At 53.2% G+C, this 19,858-nt stretch overlaps 1 protein-coding gene across 3 annotated transcripts in view; it reads right to left on the reverse strand.

Annotated features, from left to right (window-relative positions):
- Cdh22 (cadherin 22) overlaps positions 1–19,858 on the reverse strand; it is a 123,892-nt gene that overhangs the window by 26,642 nt on the left and 77,392 nt on the right. For all 3 annotated transcript variants that reach the window (XM_029537033.1, XM_021193691.2, XM_029537034.1), the window contains 3 exons: positions 9,375–9,542; positions 6,039–6,232; positions 4,610–4,863 (listed from right to left, as the gene is read on the reverse strand). In XM_029537033.1, coding sequence (XP_029392893.1) covers positions 4,610–4,863; positions 6,039–6,232; positions 9,375–9,542 — 616 coding nt within the window. The remainder of the gene's footprint in view (positions 1–4,609; positions 4,864–6,038; positions 6,233–9,374; positions 9,543–19,858) is intronic.

The raw sequence follows: 19,858 nt of genomic DNA on the forward strand, positions 1-19,858 counted from the left end.
TGCACATGACCACACACGGGTTTTTCTATGGGTGTGGAGGATCTTGAACTCTCCCTGCCCCCTCCCCAGCCCAGCCCACCCCCCACCCCGAGCCATTGCTGTTCTGGATTGCTGAGCTTACTGTCTTCACTGCCCCTAGCTAGCCGGGGATGCTGACCTGGGAGTTCAGACTCCAGCTGACCCCTCTCCCTGGCATGCATCGGACGCTTGCCAGCTGTTCCCTGCTCTGCCCTTTGTGACCTAAGCATCAGCAAATGCCTTGTCTGGGTCCCTCAGGGTTGTAAGAGAACAGGACCCTGCCAGACATCCATAAGCTGCTGTCATCACTCCCACTTTGCAGACAAGGGTACTGAGGTCGCCAGGATAAACTTGGCTGAGTGTGACTGACGTCACAGGCTGCGTCACGCACAAGGCAGGATTGTTGTTGCCAGGCTATGAGTCTCCACCTTGAGCTCCTCATCTCTAGGGGGCCTGTCTTTCTTTACATTAAGGTGCATGTGGCTCACCACTGAAGATGCAGTTACTCTGCTGTAGACTTAGACTCTGCACCCACCCACAGGTGGGACTCTAGACCCAGAATTCTTTTGGGCTTGTAGAACTAACCCAAGAAAGGCCGAGTGGATGGAGCTCCAATCTCCTTGACCCTATCCTGACCCTGGCAGGTATTTGCGTGGGAGAGAGGTAAAACAAAAACCCTGGGGCTGGAGAGATGGCTCAGCGGTTAAGAGCACTGACTGCTCTTCTGAAGGTCCTGAGTTCAAATCCCAGCAACCACATGGTGACTCACAACCATCCCTAATGAGATCGAACGCCTTCTTCTGGTATGTCTGAAGGCAGCTACAGTGTACTTAAATATAACGATAAATAAATTTTTGGGTCAGAGCAAGCAGGACTGTAGCGAGCGAAGCTGAAGTGAGTAGAGGTCCCGAATTCAATTCCCAGCAACCATGTGATGGCTCACAACCATCTGTACAGCTACAGTGTATATGTAAAATAAATAAATCTTTTAAAACAAACAAACAAACAAACAAAACCCTGGGTGTTGCTCATCTAAAAGGAATCCTGGAGAGCCCTGCCCCTTTGCAGATGTAGGGGTGGAGGTGGGGGTGTTGAAGGAGACAGGTCTGAGGGGAGATGGTTTGATATTTGTTGTTGAAAGGGAATGACAAACTGTAGAGGGATGCGCCAGGGCGGAGTGAATTTTTTAAGGTGTGTGTCTGTGTTTTCCATTAACCCATTTAGCTGTGACCTCATCAATAAATTCATCCTTCAAGGAAGCTAGCACCCCTACAATCCAGTGCCAATTCCTCCTCTCCTCTGCCCTCTATTGTTTTCCTCTTCCCTTCCCCCTGACTTCTCCCCCCCCCATTTCTCTCCATTGCTCCCCTTCCCCCACTTCCTTCAGGTTTTTCTTTTTTTCCTCTTAGAGGGGATGACAGAGACTGGAGCCTAAGAATAGGCAGCTAGTCACCAAAGCCATGGATGGGGTGGGGACACGACAGGGACACCATTAAGTAGTTAAGACTTGAACAACAGGCTTCAGCCTTGGCTGGCTGGGTCGAGCTGTGGGAGCCAGTGAGTGAGTGGGAAGGCTCCCTGTGTGGTCAGAANTGCCTGTCAGGCCTCCTGTGCACGCACAGGGTCATGTGTCCGGTCTGAGTTGTGTGCAGGGGTGTATGTTTGTGGGGTGTGTGTGTGTGTGTGTGTGTGTGTGTGTGAGTGAGAGAGAGAGAGAGACAGTGTGCTGAAGCTGGAACAGCACAGGCTTGAGCATCCTTGACTCCACGCTGGCTCTGTGACCATGCCCTTGACCCTGGACAGGTCCTTCCTTTGTGTCACAGTCAGCACAGGGACACTGACCCTGTACGTGCACAGGAGGCCTGACACTGTATCAGGACCCCATTCCATTTCTGTGTCTAGGGACACATGGGCGTTCAGTCTGCTGGCCTCAGGACACTTGTGCTTGCTGTTTTTCCTGCCTGGAATGCCAACCCCACATCTCATGCCCCCCCCCCAGCCCCAGGAGCTGACCCACTCAACGCAGAGTGACCCCCTGGGACCCCAAAGCTTCTTCATAGCCGCTGTCAGTACTTGCTAACTGTTGATGTGGGCAGGCTCCTGTCTCAGCACATGCAACAGTGACTCTTAGGTGACCTGAAGACCCTTCTCTGTTGCACACAGTCCAGCCCTGGCCTTGCTTCTCAGGTCTGAGCCCCACAGTCAGGGAACTCGGCCCTGGAACTGCCCTTGGCTGAGTCCCCAGGCCTGGCTCTGAGCTGTGCAAAGGAAGCCGGGTGAATGTTTTCGATGCTAAATTGGACCTGTCTCAAGCTCCCTGCGGGCTCTTCCACATCTGAGGAGCACCAGAGAAGGGGCCCAGCACAGGGAGATGAAGGAGGGTTTCAAAGTCTGTCCCTTCAGCAGGGATGAAAGAGGAGAGAGGATGGAGGAGGAGGGATTTGCAGACTGAGCACTGACCTGCCTGACCGCCCCCTCATCCTGCCCCCCTGTGATGCTTACAGAAGCCGACCTGCTCTGGTCTCCAGTTTTCTGACAAACAGGGGTGACACTGCCCTTTCTGAGGAAGGCTGGGGCCAGCCAGAGGCCAAGCAGCTTTTAAAGGCTGTGCCTGGTGGCAGGGAAGCCAGGGACCGTGGCTGTATCCTGGGCTTCTGCTTGGAGGGTGAGCACCTACCCTCTCTGTGAGGCCCTGGTGCCTTCCTCCTTTCTGTAAGCTACAGCCACAGGCTCCTGACATCTGCACAGACATTCCTCCACTAGAGTGCCCGACCCCTGACCAGACCCAGAAGCCCAGCTCACGTCTAGTCCTGCCAGCTCCAAGAATTCTTCCCAGATTCCTGAGGCCGTCTCTCACTCTGACAGACTATGGTAGCTAAGTGAGATGGGATCTTTGCATGCCATAGGCTGGTGTGTGAGGTTGTACAGGCTGGGCCTGGCATGGGTCTAAGAGGCCTGTTAAGATAGAGGACTGTCATCCCTCAGATCGCACAATGAAATCCTGTTCCTCCCTCCCCTTACCCAGTTCAGCCTCACCTGCCCATTAACTGTAGCAGGGAGGTTGGGTAAGAAGCCAGAAGCCACCTGGCCCTTTCTGTATCTGTTTGTTTCTGCCACAACTGGTCTTACCTCTCCTTCTATCTGCCTTGGCTGGCTGGGTATAGCTGTGGGAGCCAGTGAGTGAGTGGGAGGGCTCCCTGTGTGGTCAGAACTGCCTGTCAGGCCTCCTGTGCACGCACAGGGTCATGTGTCCGGTCTGAGTTGTGTGCAGGGGTGTATGTTAGTGGTGTGTGTGTGTGTGTGTGTGTGTGTGTGTGTGTGTGTGTGTATCTGAGTTTTCTAACCAAGACCTCCCTAAAAGCCTACAGTTCACAAGTTCCTCCAGGGACAGCGCCCTGTCCACCCACCCCCAGCATCTCTGCCCTGCCTCTCTCTGCCTTATCCAGAACTGCCTCTGGCTGTGGGACTTCCCGCTCCTCTCTAGGATTCCTTTTTCCTGAGCTGCCTGACAAATTCCTCAGCCTTCTGTCTTCCCAGGCTCTTCACCTGGTCCCTCTCTTTCACTGCTGGCCTCTCTGTCTCTTTGCTCAGCCTTGTTCCAGGTCTCTTTTACTCTCTAGCTGTTCAAGGAGTGTAGCTGGGTCGCTGGGCCTGTGAGCCTTGGCACCTCCCTAGGACGCAGTAGTGAGTGAGCTGGTGGGCTCCCCACCCTCTGGGGACTGGTTGGGGGTGGGGGTGGGGGAGCAAACATGGCTCAGCAGGGCAGGTTGGGAAGTGAGCAGTGTAGGGGAGGAGAGAGGAGAGAGGAAGGGAGGGGGTGCAGGGGCTGGATGGGGGTGGGCATTGGGGAGAGGAGCCAAGGAAGGCCTTTTAGAGAGGGACACTGCTGAGCAAAAGGAAGGAGAGGACAGAGTTGAGGACCTGCGCCCAGGGGCGGCAGCAGCAAAGACCCTGACAGGGAACTGAGAGAAGCTCTGCCTGCAGAGGAGGGAGCGCACAGAGAAGGCTTGGGGGTGTCTGGGAAGTTCAGGCTCACCCTGAATCTAAGAGGAGGCTGAGGGGAAGAGGAGGCCAGACTTAGCCCCACAGTGGAGCAAGACCTGCCTGTCTTCTGGGAGGACCAAGGCAGGGAGGGCTAGCCTGGTCACATGCTGGCTTGGGCGGGGCTGTGATCACTGCTAGGGAGCATAGGGGGAAAGTCTGGTTACGTTTTAAAGAAGAGACGAGTAGGTGGGTTTTGGGAGGGGGCATGTGACCTAGCGAAGGACAGAGTTGCCCCTTGGAAAGGCCAACTCAAGAAAACAGGGACCAGTTTTGCTTGGTTCTGAACGTGGGGGCTGGGGTGCCCAGTGAGACCTGAGGTGGGCTGGAGAAAGGGAGGAAGTGGGATTTCTCCAGCTGGCGTTCAGAGAATTCTTCCCACAGTCTGGGCACTGGCTCTCCATTCTGGTCCCGGTCTTGCCTGGAACTGCTCCCTCTCTGCTTCCTGGGCTCTCTGACTCCCAGGCTCCCTCTCCCCTTATCCCCCTCCGCCCTCAATCTGCATGGCAGGACAGCAGGCAGCAGGCGTGGCCCCGGGCGGGGGTCTCACCGGACGGGCCGGTTGGCGGCGTCGGGGTCCCGCGCCGTCACCACGCCGACCAGGGAGCCCACCTGCGCGTCCTCCTGCACCTCCAGTAGGCCGGAGGGTGGCCGGAACTCGGGGGGTTCATCCACATCGGTCACGGCCACGCGCACGATTGCCTGGTCTCGGAAAGTGCCCAGGTCGGCGAAGCGGGGGTCCACAAACTTGTTGAGGGCTTCCAGCACCACTGTGTGGACCTGCTGCGACTCGAAGTCCAGGTGCTGAGGGGGAGGGGGAGAGGGAGAGGGGCGGGGTCAGTGACGGGCGTGGTGGGTGATGTCAGGAAGAGGGGACACAGCAGGCTGGCAGCCAAGGTGGCTCAGACCGCCGCTGCCTTAGTGCAAGCTGTTAGAGGCCCAGACCAACCCATTCCATCATAATGGGCGCTCCTAGGGAACTGCTTTTGCCTGGACCCACACAGGCATCACTTGGAAAGATGCGGGTCCCCAGGTTTCTTCCACTCAGTCCATTTCCATCTGTCACTCCCTTTAATAGCCAGCTTAGGAGCTTGGGGCCAGAAAGTAGCCGCAACACCCTGAGCAATTGGCCCCTCAAAGTCGAGCCAGCATGGCTCCCAAAGAGAAGTGGGGACACAGATGTGACATATGCAGCCCTGGGTTCCAGGCCGTGGCTGTCTGCAGCCAGTTGTGAGGTGACTATGGACAGTCAGACGGGCCTTTTCAGCTTTGGAAGAGCGAATGAGGCTCCCCAAGTGGAAAGAGCACCTTGGCTGAGCTTGGCTCTAGCCTTCCTGCAAAGATGAATTCAACGGCAGAGCTTGCTAGCCTCTGGAGCCACTGCCTGCTCCACAGACACCTCAGGCGCCTACAAGAGCCACCAGACTGCTGAGCATGGGGTTGAGAGAAAATTAGCGTGCTGGGATGTTCTGGTGCTCTGGGCTCTAGAAAACTGTGGAGTGCTCTGGGCTCTCTGGGCCCCCCACCTCCATTTTTAACAGGGGCCCATCTTACAGTTGGGGGCACAGGAGGATTAAAAAAAAAAAAAAAAAAAAAACCTCTGAAAACTAATTGGATTCTGCAGCCAGGGCGCTGAGCTTGTGTTCCTACTGGGCTGTCCCAGTTGAGTGGCCTTGGCAGGGCACTCCCCCTTGGGGGCACACAGAAGCCTGTAAATGTGTGGGCCAGGGCAGGGGACTCGGACCTCCCACTGGGGAGCGTGTTTGAGGCCATAGCCCTCAGTGCTCTACACCCTGAGTGGTTATGGCCATGGCCAAGTCCAGGAAGACAGTCCTGCACAACCTTGGTAGATCACTTATTTTCTCTCAGCCTCATTTTGCAGCACTAAGTCTTCCACCCTGGAGGGGGAAGGTGAGGTCCCCTCCGTGCCAAAGCTGGCCCTGACACCCGCCCTCCCACCCTGCCCACGGCAGTGGTACCTTCTGCACCACTATGATGGCTTCCTGAGTGTCGCTGTCCGTGGTGACCTTGAACGCGTCTCCCCCGCTGCCGCTCTCTTCTCTCAGGTGATAGGTCATGTCCGTGTTCTCGCCCACATCTGAGTCCTCAGCCTTCACTCGGCCCACGGCCGTGCCGATGGGCGCTGACTCCTGTATGCTGAACTGGTACATCTCTGTGGGGGACATGCCAGGAGGTAGACCCAGGCCTCTGCTGGGGAGAGGAGGAGGGGCCTGTGTGTGCCGGGGGTGGGGTTGGATCTGCGGGAGGAGGGGAAGGGGTTTGGGGTGGGGGAGGAGTTCCTGGCTAGTTGGGAATTGCAGACTGCAATGACCCTGTCCTCTGAAGAAGGGCAGGGCCATGTGATCAGAAGTCTCTTGATCCACCCCAGGCTTCCTGGTTGATGTTATGGGGCCAACCCTGCCATCTTTGAGGTCTGTTTCGCCACCTGCCCAGCAAAGGGGAAAGAGGGGGTTTATTTACTATGAAGGTTCAGGGTCTGGAGCCTGTACCTCTGAGTTTTAGTTTCCTCGTCTGTGAAATGGGAGGAACACCTTCCTAACCTCAGTGTTGCTATGGCAACCTAGATGCTGCAGTCTGTGAGATAGAGAGTACCGTGCGCTGGACCGCATGGAATGACTGGCTTGTGCCATCTCTCACACTGATGGCCTCTCTGTCACTCCTGAGAACCCCTGATGTCCCAGACAGTGTACAGCATAAGAGGGTATAGCCTCATTGATAAAGGGGGGAGGGGATAAGCCAGAAACGGCAGATAGCTGGGGAAACACGTTCCAGACAGAGGAGACGGCAGGTGCAAACACTCTGAGGTGAACGGTATCTGGCAGGGATGGCCCCACGAGTGAAGGGGACACAGAAGACATGCCAGCAGCATTCTGCTCTCTGTCCAGAGCCTACGTCAACGTGAGAGTACCCGGCTGAATGGTGGTCAGCCCAGGGGTGACATTTGGGAGTTGGCTTTGTGGTGTCACCAAATGCCTGGGGACCTTTGTGTGGAGCGAGTACCTCTTTCTCATGTTCACACAGCAACCCAGAGAAGATCCTTGCTCGGATCTCTCCATAACTCCCCACTGCCCTTGGGGTAGACATGGAGACTCCCTCAGCCCTCCTCACAACAAGCATGCTGCCGGCCCATCGCATAGCCTGCTCCGGCTCCACCCTGCCGGATGGTCCAGTGACCACCCAGCACAACCCAGGGCTCACTTGCAGGCACCCGCCCTCCTTTCCTTCCCACCTTCCCCCTTTGGGGACCCTCCCTGCATCTTCAGCTGTTTCTTTCCTTCCCGGGGCCCCTGGAACATTCTATCAGGTGCTACTACTGTCTTTCTCTCAAACTCTCTCCCATTTTGGCTGAGTGTGCACTGTGGAGACAAGGGTCATGGCTGTCAGTCACCAGGCATGGCAAGTTGTCTCCTGGGTGGGCTGTATTGGTGAGCGACTCAGCCTGCCTCACAACAGGCAGGGTATTGGTAGTGAATGAGGAAATAAAAGCCAGCAGCAGTTACAAATAGGCAGTCTCCAGGTTCTTAAAGAGCCTGGCAAGGTTCAGTGTTTGTGGGGATGTAGTACAAGGGGCGTGCACCTTGCTTCATGAGGAAATCCTTCCCAGCAACACTAGAGATGTGTTTGTGGATAGCCACTAAGAGACACAGGCAACTAGGTTCAAAGTGCACAAGTTCAAAGATGCCAGGTGTCCAGCAGGATAGATACACGGTGAATACTATACAGCAAGGAAAGGGGGCACATCTAGAAGAAACAACCAGAGATTGGAAACACAATTTTGAAAGTCAAAGGCACACAGCACTTTATACTGTATGGTTTCCCATATTCGAGGTCCACAAAGGAGCCGAGTTAGCCTAGAGTGCTTGGCGATACGGAGAGATGAGATCAGACTCTCAGAAAAGCATAGAAATGAGCGTTGGTTGGTACTGTTGGAGAGGGAGGATACAGGGAAAGGCTCTTTAGTTACTTAGTTAATCCAGAGGGATTCTGGGACCCGCTGGTGGGGCTCAGTGTTAGCTCTTGGCCTTTTAGATTTTCTGTCCTTCTTTTCTCTATAGTCACAATAAAGAAACAAGGGCAGGAAGGAAGGAAAGAAGGAAGAAGGGAGCGAGAGATAGAAGGAAGAAGAGGAAGGGGCTGGTGAGATAGCTCAGTAGGTAAGAGCACCCGACTGTTCTTCCGAAGGTCCGGAGTTCAAATCCCAGCAACCACATGGTGGCTCATAACCATCCGTAACAAGATCTCTTCTGGAGTGTCTGAAGACAGCTACAGTGTACTTACATATAATAAATAAATAAATAAATAAATAAATAAATAAATAAATAAAAGAAGAGGAAGAAGGGAGGAAGGACTTAAAGAAGGAAGGAAGGCACGTAGCAGCTTTTCTGGCTGGGCCTCAACTCTGCTCTGCCCCCCATGAACAGCTTGCTGCCCAGAGCCTGTTACTGATGGCTGGCCTGGAGCTTTCCCTTTGGGAACCAGAGTGCTGGGGCCTCTGGGCCTGGCGTTGTTATCCTGTGCTGGGACACACCAGTGCTGAATGGCTGAGGTGGTAGGCAGCTGCTAGCTCAGCTAAGGGATTGCATTCGCTTATCTTGTGGGGGGTCAGTCCCCTGTGGCAGGGCCTAATATGAGAGCAGCAGACCTCGGGTAATGACTCGCCTGATAGGAATCAGCCGACTCTCGGCGGCGGCATTTCGTCTCTGCCAGCTGCGGCTGCAGCTTCACAGTGGTGGCTGGGCTGGAGCCCGGGCCAAGCCGGCCAGTCAGGTGAGGCCTGATCCAGAGAGGTCCCCTATCCCAACCTGTGCCGGAAGAGGCAAGCCTCCCAAAACATTGCATCGGGACAGACCAGTAGCCTCCGGGCTCCAGGAGGAGGGAGACCTTGTCCTCAGACTCAGCTTCCCTGGGCTTAACCATGGGTGTCCCTCTGCCTGGGTGCAGTGGCTGCCTCCTCCATCTGAACCCCTGTGAGTCTTCAACATCTTTGCAAGTGTGGGTCATGGATCTAGCAGTAGCTAAGGGGCCCTGAAAGGCCAGGAAGAGGGAAAAGAGGTGGAGAGAGGGCATGCAGGAGCTTCTCAGACGGGGAGGCCACAACAATTCTTCTGTCTGCAAAACCGTACTGGTAGAGGCTTCCCTCTGTGGGAGGCTGGCTTGGGAGACAACAGGGTGACTGGGGACATAGGAACACCCATATGACAAGTCTCCTGTCAGTCAGGAAGCTTCAATGGGAGCTGAGCCGGTAGGCGCCCATGCAGACTGATAGGCAGGTAAACACCAATAACCCTCCTTACTTTGTGGGAAGCGGGGTGGGTTGTCGTTGACATCAGTAACCACGATGGTGACCGTAGTGGATCCTGAGAGGCCACCCAGCTGGCCTGCCATGTCTGTGGCTTGGATAACCACTTCGTAGCGTTCCTGGCTCTCACGGTCGAGGTCAGGCACGGCTGTCCGGATCACACCTGTGGGCGAGGGAGAGTGGGGACATGGTGGCAGACTCTGGCGAGTCCTAAGCACACCTCTGCCACGCTTGGCTGTGTACTGAAGGTCAAGAGAGAGACATGGGTGCCCAAGTCACATGTGGGATGGTGGTTTGAGAATAGCTCTCAAAGGCTATCTATTTTCATGGGTGGTTCCCAGTTGGTGGAACTGTTTGGGAAGAATTAGGAGGTGTGGTCTTGGAGGAGGTGTGGCTTGTTGAGGGAGGTGTGGCCTTGTGGGAGGTGTATCACTGGGGTGGGCTTTGAGGTTTCAAAAATGCACACCATTCCCAGTTAGTTTTTCTGCTTCCGTTTATGAACCAGATGAACTATCGGCTACTGCTCCAGTGCTGTGTCTACCTGCCTGCTGCTATGGTCTTCACCATGACGGGCATGGACTCTAACCGCCTGGAGCTGTGAGTCCCAATTAAATGCTTGGGGTGGGGGTTGTTTGACAGGGTCTCTCTAGATAGCCATGGTTGCCCTGGAACTCACTCTGTAGACCAGGCTGGCCTTAAACTCAGAAATCCACGTGCCTCTGCCTCCTGAGTGCTGGGATTAACAGTGTGCACCACCATGCCTGGCTAAATGTTTTTCTTTTATAGATTGCCTTGGTAACTAGAGTGGGTGGTCCAGAGTCCATCAGTCACTGCACACTTGAATACAGACACTTCACACCTCCCTCACACGTGTATTCCCACACTGGACAAACACAAACAAGTGAATTCTCTGCATCTTTTCCCACACACAAACATGCCTCTACACACTAACAGACTAACACACGTGCACACACTTCCACATATAGACCTGTGCTTCAAACAGAAGACTACTTGCTTTGCCGAGAGGAGGCCTGTGGACCAGAATTTGCCCTGGGCATCCTCCCTGGCCAGTCCCACAGAGGGCCTCAGTTTCCCCCAGGATCTGGTATGAGCAGGGTGTCTACCTGACTTGTTAGTGACCTGCAGGATTTGGTAGCAGCAGCTGTTTGGAATGTTTAAAATGTAGGCAACAGTCAGTGAGGGTCCCGTTCACCCGTGCACAGGAGTGAGCCTCATACAGATGGATTGTAGTCACGCATGCCTGTTCCCGAATGTGCCCCTCTCATCCCCTGCCCTCCCCCATGCCCCATGCGTGGGTTCTCTGTCCAGGCCACAGAGAAGAGCTGAGCAGACATCTTCCAAGCTGCGAACAGCGTAGAACCAGAAATTCAAATGCTGAAGCTTAACTCTGGGTAGAAGATGGCAGGCCTTGTGTCCTCAGTGTAAGATCCCCAGTGTGGGGGATGGATGAGGCACTCAGAGCCTCTCCTGATGCCCCCTCCAACCTGCCAAGCAGAGGTGGTGACAGGTGGCGCCTGAGCCTGAGTACCAGGTGGAGTCATGCACCAGCAGCTCCAGGATGTGCCCCGTAAAACCTGTACTCTGACTTCTGCTGTCCTCAAGTCCCTAGATTCCAGTAAAGGGAATAGGACAGTGTGTGCATGTGCGTGCGTGCGTGCGTGTGTGTGTGTGTGTGTGTGTGTGTGTGTGTGTGTATAGTATATATGTGATGAGAATTGTATGTGTGGTATGTGTGATGCATGAGTGGTGTGTATTGTGTTGTATGTGTGGTATGTGTGATGTGTGTGTGTGTGTGTGGAGTGAATTGTGGGTAGGTACTGGGATTCTCAGTGCTCAGGATAATCTGCTTTTGTGATCGAAGGAGGAGGAAAGAAGGAACAAAAGGGGAAGAGAGGACGGGAAAAGGGAGAGAGAGAGAAGCCAAGGACCCTGGGATAGAGACAGAGACCTGGGGAAGGACAGCAGGAGAGACTAGGGGAGAGAGACATTGGGGGCAGGGGGGACTTCTTGTGACAAAAAAGAGAAAGGAAGTGGGGGAGAAGAGCCAGAACCAGAGAGAAGGGAGAGGGAAGAGAAGAAAGGGTAATGTTTGTCAGAGTCAGAGGGCGTGGCCAAGGCCAACTTCAACAAAGGATCAAGGCAGGAAGAGAGCTGACTTTGTAGTTGTTCTGAAAGAAGGTCTCACGGATGTCAGGCTGACCTTGAACTCCTGATCCTCCTGCTTCCACCTCCCCAGTGCTGGAGTACAGAGATGTGCACCGTGTCTAACAGGAAGTTGACCAGTCAGGCACTCACAGGCCACCTTACATCTAGGACTACACTGAATGGCTGTCTCTCAAAGTCCAGCATCCCCAGCTCTGAGTGGAGGCTAGAGCACAAGTCTGGCTCTACGTGAGGAGGTGAGGAGCGGGGCGGTGGGGGTGGGGGTGGGGGTGGGGGTGGGGGTGGCATGCAGCCAGTTTCCCTGTTGTCCCCACCACTTCTGGCTCCTGAGGGACTGGGGACATGGTATCTCATAGAGAGTGCAGTTCCAGAGCCTCTCTGGATACCCTGGAGTGGGCCACAGGGGCTCATGTGACCTCTGGACCCTGTCATGAGTCATACACTATATGAAGTTGCTATGGCGATAGTTTCTGACGAAACACATTGCCCAGTCCACACAACCCTGGACCATCCCTGCCCACTGACTCTGGCCTTGGGCATGCGCTGTACTCTGGCTTGGTGAACAAGTCGGAGGCCTGTTGTATGTTGAGTGATGGGGTCTTTTCTCTGGGAATCCTGAGGCCCCTGCACATTGAAGCAGACTGGAAAGGGGCGGAGTGGGGGGAGAGGCCTAGGCCTGCCAGCTGAGTCAGCAGTACCACAAATTCCCCTCCCCCCACCCCATCAAAGAATCGCCCAGCCAGTCCCAGCTGTAAAATAAGTGTGGGCTCCATGAAGTGTGGGCTAGTTTGGTACTTTGCCTATGTAACTACTAGGGAAAATCTGGTTAGCTTCGCTGTTTCTGGGCTGCCTGGGTCTGGGCTAATTCATGCAGTTGGGTCTAACTGGAGGGCCACTTGGCTGAGAGGTCCTGATGACCTCATACTCCTTCTGTCCGCTGAGACTGTAAGGTCTCAGGACTGTGTTCTACAAGGGCAAGGAATGGTGGGATGGCTCAGCAGGTACAGGAGCCTGCCTCTGCGTCTTGTGGCCCGAGTTCCGTTCCCATCTGGTAGAGAGAGGGAACCCGGTCTCACACACCCACACCCTGACCTCTGCCTGAACGAACGCCTACAGAGGAGCACAAGGTAATGAAAGGCCTCAGAAGAACTAACCATGCCGTCTCCATGAATCTGTACGGTGATAGTTCTGCAACTTTCTATCGGGCCAAAGCAAACCACCAGATTCAAGGGTGGGGGAGTGGACTCCACAGCCTCAGTCGTTAGGGGGGGAGAGGGGGAGGGTGACAAGCCACACTGCAGTAATCCTTCTGCATCTGCTCTAGCAGCTTTCAAATTTGCAGGTTCACCCCCTTCGGATACAGCCAACTCCATATGGAAAATATGAAGGACATAACCGCGCCTGCGCTGCGCGCCCGGGGCTCCCCCCTCAGTCCTATTCCCTGACCAGAAGGGTGAGACGCCGATTTCCTACATTCACTTCATGTACAGTGTCCTCTGTCCTCTGGGAATGATTTAGAGAACATGAGAGAATGGTGTGAGGTGACATGCCAGTACCCCGCCACCTTACGCTCCAATGGCCTTGGAGCCTGGGAGCCAATCCCCGTGGGATACCGAGAAGGAATGTCCTGAGTGCTGGGGCACAGGAGGAGGGTGACAGGGAACAGAATTCCAGAGTCATGATCAAATCCCATGATCCTGTCCATTCACCTGACACTTGCTGAGGGTCTGTGATGTGCTGGGAGCACACAGCATCGGATATGAGGAGCGTAAAAAGACCAACTTGGGGGCTGGAGAGATGACTCAGCGGTTAAGACTGACTGCTCTTCCAGAGGTCCCGAGTTCAAATCCCAGCATCCACATGGTGGCTCACAACCATCTGTAATGGGATCTGATGCTTTTTTTCTGGTGTGTCTCAAGATAGTGACAGTGTACTCACATAAAACAAATAAGCCTTAAAAAAACAAAAAGTACCGACTTGGGCCAGACAATCTACAAAGCCACCCTGTCTTTGGACAAGTTCTTGGGGTTTATCATGAGATGGGCTTTCATGTGTTCTTACTGGGAGGCAGAATAAGGATTATCTTGATTATGTTAATCGATCTGGGAAAACCCATCTTAATTACAGGAGGGACCATTCCTGACCTGCACAGAACGGAGGGAGCGATGGAGCACTGGCTCTCTTCCCGTTTCTTGGGTTACAGATTGGGGATGCGATGTGACTGGCTACTTCCGGTGCCTGCTGCCTTGACTTCCTGCTGTGATGGACTGCCAACCAAAATAAACCTTTTCTGGCTTAAGTCCTTTTCCCCCCTAGGGCATTTTATCATAGCAAGAGAAAAAGAGATGAAGACACCTGCGGGGTGTGTGTGTGCGTGTGTGTGTGTGTGTGTGTGTGTGTGTGTGTGTGTGGCTTCAGAGGCATAGATGAGACAGGAGCACAGCTCACTTTTTAAAAAATTTTTGTTTATGTGTGCATGTAGGGTGCATGCATGCGTGTGCGTGTGTGTGCGTGTGTGTGTGTGTGTGTGTGTGTGTGTGTGTGTTACTTTGGATAAGATGTTCCTCATAAGTCTCAGACATTTGAATACTTAGTCCCCCAGTTGGTGGCTGTTTGGAGAAGAATTGGGGGGTGTGGCCTTGCTGAGGAGGTATGCCACAAAGGGTGGCCTTGCTGAGGCCACAAAGGGTGGGCTTTGAGGTTCCAGAAGATTCTCTGCCTTTTGAATGTGCTCTCTTTGCTTTGGCTTGGTCACTGTGGACCCCAACCCTCTGGAGCCATTGGCCCAAATAAACCATTCCTATGATAAGTTTCCTCAGCACGGTGCTTTATCACAGCAATGGAAAAGTGGCTGAGACAGCCCGCTTGTGGCTGTGGGCACGCACATGCCACAGGACACTGGTTGATGGCAGAGAACAATGTTGAGTGTTCATTTCTCACCGTCCACCTTGTTTGAGAGAAATTCCTGACTCACCACTTCATACCCCAAGCTTTGGCTTGTGAGCTCCTGGGAGTTCTCTTGTCTCTGCTTCTCATCTCACCTTAGGATGCTGGGTTACACTCGTGCATGTGTACACACACGCACACACACACACACACATACATTCACACATGGGCTCACACATAAACCCATGAACACATGTGTGGAACACACACATACAAACATACATATACATGTGCATACACATACACCCATGAATGCATATACACACACAAATACACATTGTACTGGCTAGTTTTATGTCAACTTGACACAGGCTGGAGTTATCACAGAGAAAGGAGCTTCAGTTGGGGAAATGCCTCCACAAGATCCAGCTGTAAGGCATTTTCTCAATTAGTGATCAAGGGGGGAGGTCCCCTTGTGGGTGGTGCCATCTCTGGGCTGGTAGTCTTGGTTCTGTAAGAGAGCAGGCTGAGCAAGCCAGGCGAAGCAAGCCAGTAAAGAACATCCCTCCATGGCCTCTGCATTAGCTCCTGCTTTCTGACCTGCTTGTGGTTCAGTCCTGACTTCCTTCAGTGATGAACAGCAATGTGGAAGTGTGAGCTGAATAAACCCTTTCCTCCCCAACTGCTTCTTGGTCACGCATGATATTTGTGCAGGAATAGAAACCCTAAGACACACATACACATGTGCACACACATACAACCTCAAACGCATGTGCGCATATACATATACACACATGTACACACATGTGCACACATATGTGCCTGCAAATGCATGAGGACATACACACATGTGCACACACATGCACACCCACACACATACTACTGCTGCTGCTACCACCACCTACTCTATTTAGCCTTCTGTGGTTCTAGGTTTCTGAATTCAGGGCCTCAAGCCTGCTCTGCACTCACAGAACCATCTCTTCAGCCTCAGCTCCCACATTTCCCAGCCACCTTTCAGATTTATTTTATCTTATTGCATCCTGGGTTGGGCACTCCTACGGACAAGCCCCAGGGGGTGGAGATGCAGGCTGGTCTTTTGTCAACCTAAAGATATCTCCAGGGCTTGGGGTGAAGTGCTCAGTTAGCACTCAGACTTCTCAAGTGGCCTCTTCTGCCTCCTCCCTGCCCTTCTCACCCAGAGGGCTCTTCCTAGTTTCTCTGTCAGAAGAAAAAATCTACAAGGGTACATACAAGTGGAGCTGAGTTCCCCATGCCGACTCCAGGGCCCAGCACACAGGAGATTCTAAGCGAGTCTGAGTTGTGTCCCCTCTAGGACCAATGGCCGTCTCTGGCACAGGTGTGACATTTTAGTCAAGATCATGGCATCTCGGAGGGAGTCTCTCAATCCACGCTGAGGTGGCGCTAGGCAGGGGCTGGCATTCATAACCTGGCCGTAGTGGCCGTTGCCTCATTCTCACCCAGAGTCCCCAGATCCAGCTGTCTTTGCCAACCCCTTCATCTCCTCCAGATGCTGCAGAAGGGGCCCTGGAGCCTGCGTGATGCCTCATTAGCCCGAATATGCCATCCCTGTCGCCCCCGTGGGGGGCTGGCTGGCAGGCCTGGCCTTTAAAACACACAAGTTAATTCCTCCTCTGGCACTCGGCCCTGTGGTGCAGCACCCCCCTCCCTCACACCTTCCTCTCAGGCCTCAATGCAGCTCTGCTCCCTGCTAGCTGCTCAGCGAGAACAGACTGTACCTAGTGGCAGCTAAATATAGCCCCACATCGGTGGAATATTCCTGGCTAGGGAAATGGAGCTGGGCTGGCAGTGGTGCCGGGGTGTGGTAATGGGGATTGGGGTAGCTGGGGTGCATAGGGAAGATCCAAAGCATCCTGAGAAATGACGGAGTAGACCCTTTCAGATCCAGCAGTGGAAGATCTAACAAGGACCCCACAGGGACTCCACCCGGTTTGAAAAGGACTCCCTTTTCTGGTTCTCAAGAAACTGTTTCTGCTCCCCTGGGACTGTGGACGTCTCACCTGTCACACCCTCTGACTCCTCAGAAAGCAGAAGCCTCCTCAATCTCATGGAGTCTAACCTTTCACCTGCCTGTCCTTGTCACCTCTCAAGATTCAATCTTGGCCTTACTACCTGCCACCCGAAACTAACCAAGCCATAATCTTACTTTGGCCTGTGACTGCGTAGCTCAGGCTGGCTTCAAACTCGGTAGGGCTCCTCCCTGCAGCAAGGGCTGTACTCAGCACATCGCACACTCCTTGACCTCAGGACGGTACTGTGTATCCCTAGAGACCCCCAACTGCATTAGTGTTCCAAGGTCCCAGAAAAGCCTGCTCCAGTTTCTGTGTCCCCCCCCATCTAATCCTTCACACTCCTTGCTAGAACCCACCACGGCTCAGCACTATGCTTTAATCAGCGTGTGCTTGCTTTCTTTCTCCAATAGAAGCTCTGGGAGAGCATTCTTGGATAGCTGGCTGCTGTTTCCGGAGCGCTTGGCGCATGCTCAGGCCCGTAGTAACCACTCAGTTAGTATCTGAATGAACCAAAGCTGTCTTGCCCTGCATTCCTACACTCTCTTGAGTACAGGGGAGAGGGGGATGGGGGAGGGATGGGCACTGACGCTGGAGATGCAGAGAATAAGGGATACCTGAGCTCTTGCAAGGGCTAGAAGTTGGGCAGGCTGCAGGCCCTGATTCCTCCCCCACCCTAGTCTCCCATAGTTACAGGAGACTTCAAAAACCTCCATCAGTCTCAGAGCTCCATGTTCATAATTTGGACGGATGGCTGAAGCTTCTAGAAGTTTCTTTCCATCTCTTCCCTCATAATGCTGGCACAGTTAAAGCTGGATTTTTATTTTGAAGTACTTCACTTTTATTTTATATGTAAGAATGCTTGCCTGCGAGCTATGTGCGTACAGTGCCTGCAAAGGACAGAAAAGGAGGTCAGATCCCTGGAACTGGAGTTACAGATAGTTGTAAGGCCATGTGGCGCTGGGAACTGAACTTGGGTCCTCAGCCAGTGCTCTTAACTGCTGCACCATCTCTCCATCATCTCTCCATCTCTCCATCTCTCCATTCCATCATCTCTCCATCTCTCCAGTGCCCGAGGTTGGGTTCTTTTGTTTTTTTTTCCTTCTTGCTCTGACCCTGTTTGCTCTGGCCTTGCTTGCTGTGGCCCAAAGATTTATTTATTTATTATATGTAAGCACACTGTAGCTATCTTCGGACACACCAGAAGAGGGTATCAGATCTCATTACAGATGGTTGTGAGCCACCATGTGGTTGCTGGGATTTGAACTCAGGGCCTTTGGAAGAGCAGTCAGTGCTCTTAACCGTTGAGCCATCTCTCCAGCCCCCTGATGTTGGATTCTTTAGCTCTGCTCCAGCCCCTGGGACACGTTGGTCAATCCCTCTCCTGTAGAGTTGTCTTAATTCACGTCCTCCTGATTCCGTGGGAGGCACCCAACCTATGTGATTGCAGGAGACTAGGGTAAGGAGAGATCAGGGTCTCTGGTCTGCCTAGCGTCTGCCCCTAGCAGGATCCACTGCAGTTCCTCTTTCTTTAGTATCTCAACACACTCACTCCAACCCTGCTGCATCTACTCCAGCCTCTTAACCAGCCAGGTGTTAGGGCATCCGTGTGGTATTAGGCAAGTACCAGCTTTTGACTTTTGTCTTTGGGGTTCTGTGCCAGACACCTGGGCTCTAGGGCCCCTCTGCCTCCAATTCCTGTCTCAGAGTCGAGCTCTCCTGATGCCACCCGAGGGATCTTGTTAAAACGAAACCCCGAGCATGTCACTTCCCAGCTGAGAAGTCATTGATGAGCCCACAGCATCTGTGAGGAGGAGCAAACCTGGACACTGCCCTCCGAGGGTGGGGTGGGTAATCCGGGTGCCTCTAGGCATTATCTATTGACATTCCAAATGCATGCACTCTGTGACCCCGCATTTTCACGTCCTGAAAATTACCCTGCAGATACACTCACACCGGCTCAAACTGATGTATGTGTGAGGTTATTCACGGTAGCACTGTTCGTTGTAGCAAATGATTGGAAGCAGGGTACATGCCCATCAGGAAGGGACCGCGGAAATAAATTTCAGTATATCCATAACAGGCATTAAATAAAAGAACGAGGGCGCTCTTTATGGACCGATATGGAACCATCTTCAAGATGTATTGTTAAGCAAAAGCAGCAGCTATGGGTAAGGTGTGTTTATAGCTACCTCACGCATAAAGCAGAAAAAGAAAAACGCAATGCTCTATTTCCTTGTGCATGCATAGCACAGCTCTGCAAATATCCAGCAGAAAATTGCATTGCCTGCCTTGGGGACACAGGTAAGGTGGCTTAGGGACCGGATGAGGTGAAGGATTGCTGCTAAATACTCATCTCAACTTTTTGAATTTTGAACCCCGAGATGTTCTATCTATTCTCAAAATGACTTAAAGTTTTTCAAGCGAATGAGTCCGAGATTGTCCAGGCTGTACACACCAGCTGCTACTTATGGGGGCTGCGGGGGCTGGGGACGGGCAGTGGAGCCCTGTCTGCTTTGCGTTTCTTTAATGTTTGAATGTTTTCCTGAAATGCGTTGCTTTTTGCAAGGAAGCAAGAATAATGAAGATATTATGTGTAAGGGAACACAATTAAACTGAGCTCATAGACTAGATTCCTCCCTCTCCTCCCCATAACAAACCAAACAAACACATGAACAAACAAAACAAAGCCAAATCCATCACACACACCCACACACACTGTCCTTAGATTCAACTTGAGCTCCCGAGCCCTGCCAGGCTGGACACGTGCTACCTCATCTCCCCTGTGCCCCGTCCTCTTCCTCTGATGTCTTATCGGGCACTTCAAATCCTAAATGTCCAAGCAAATCCTTCAGTTCCAAGGACCGCACATGGATGGCATCTGGTAACCATTTCATTTTCCTCCTTTCCCAGGGGGGAGTGAGAACGTCCTGCAGGATCATGGCCAGCAGCTCTCCCAGCTGTGTGACCTCAGCTTAGTCATCTGCCTCTCTGAGCCTCTGCCTTCAGTGGCTCTTTCCCAGGGATCTCAGAGAATCATCAGGGTCTAAGCTCTGGGTAAGTGAAGAGGGGCATTGTGGGTGAAGAGGGGCATTGTGGGTGTGTCACTGCTGATCTGTGGAGTCTATGCATGTGAGGGGTAAATAAGGAAGTGCCACTTCATCTTTCTGTTAGCTCAATATCCACCATAGGAGCAGAGCCTAATAACTGCTTAAAACGAGCTCCTCCCAGAACACACTTGTGATTCCATAACACACCAGGGTCGGTTTGGTCCCGAGGACAAGGGACCAAGTTTAGATACATGATGTCCTTACAGGGTATAGAAAGCTGTGCCTCCTGCCTTTCCTTTTATTCCCGCCTT

The sequence above is a fragment of the Mus pahari genome, chromosome 3 (assembly GCF_900095145.1).
Source record: "Mus pahari chromosome 3, PAHARI_EIJ_v1.1, whole genome shotgun sequence".
NCBI lineage: Eukaryota > Metazoa > Chordata > Mammalia > Rodentia > Muridae > Mus > Mus pahari.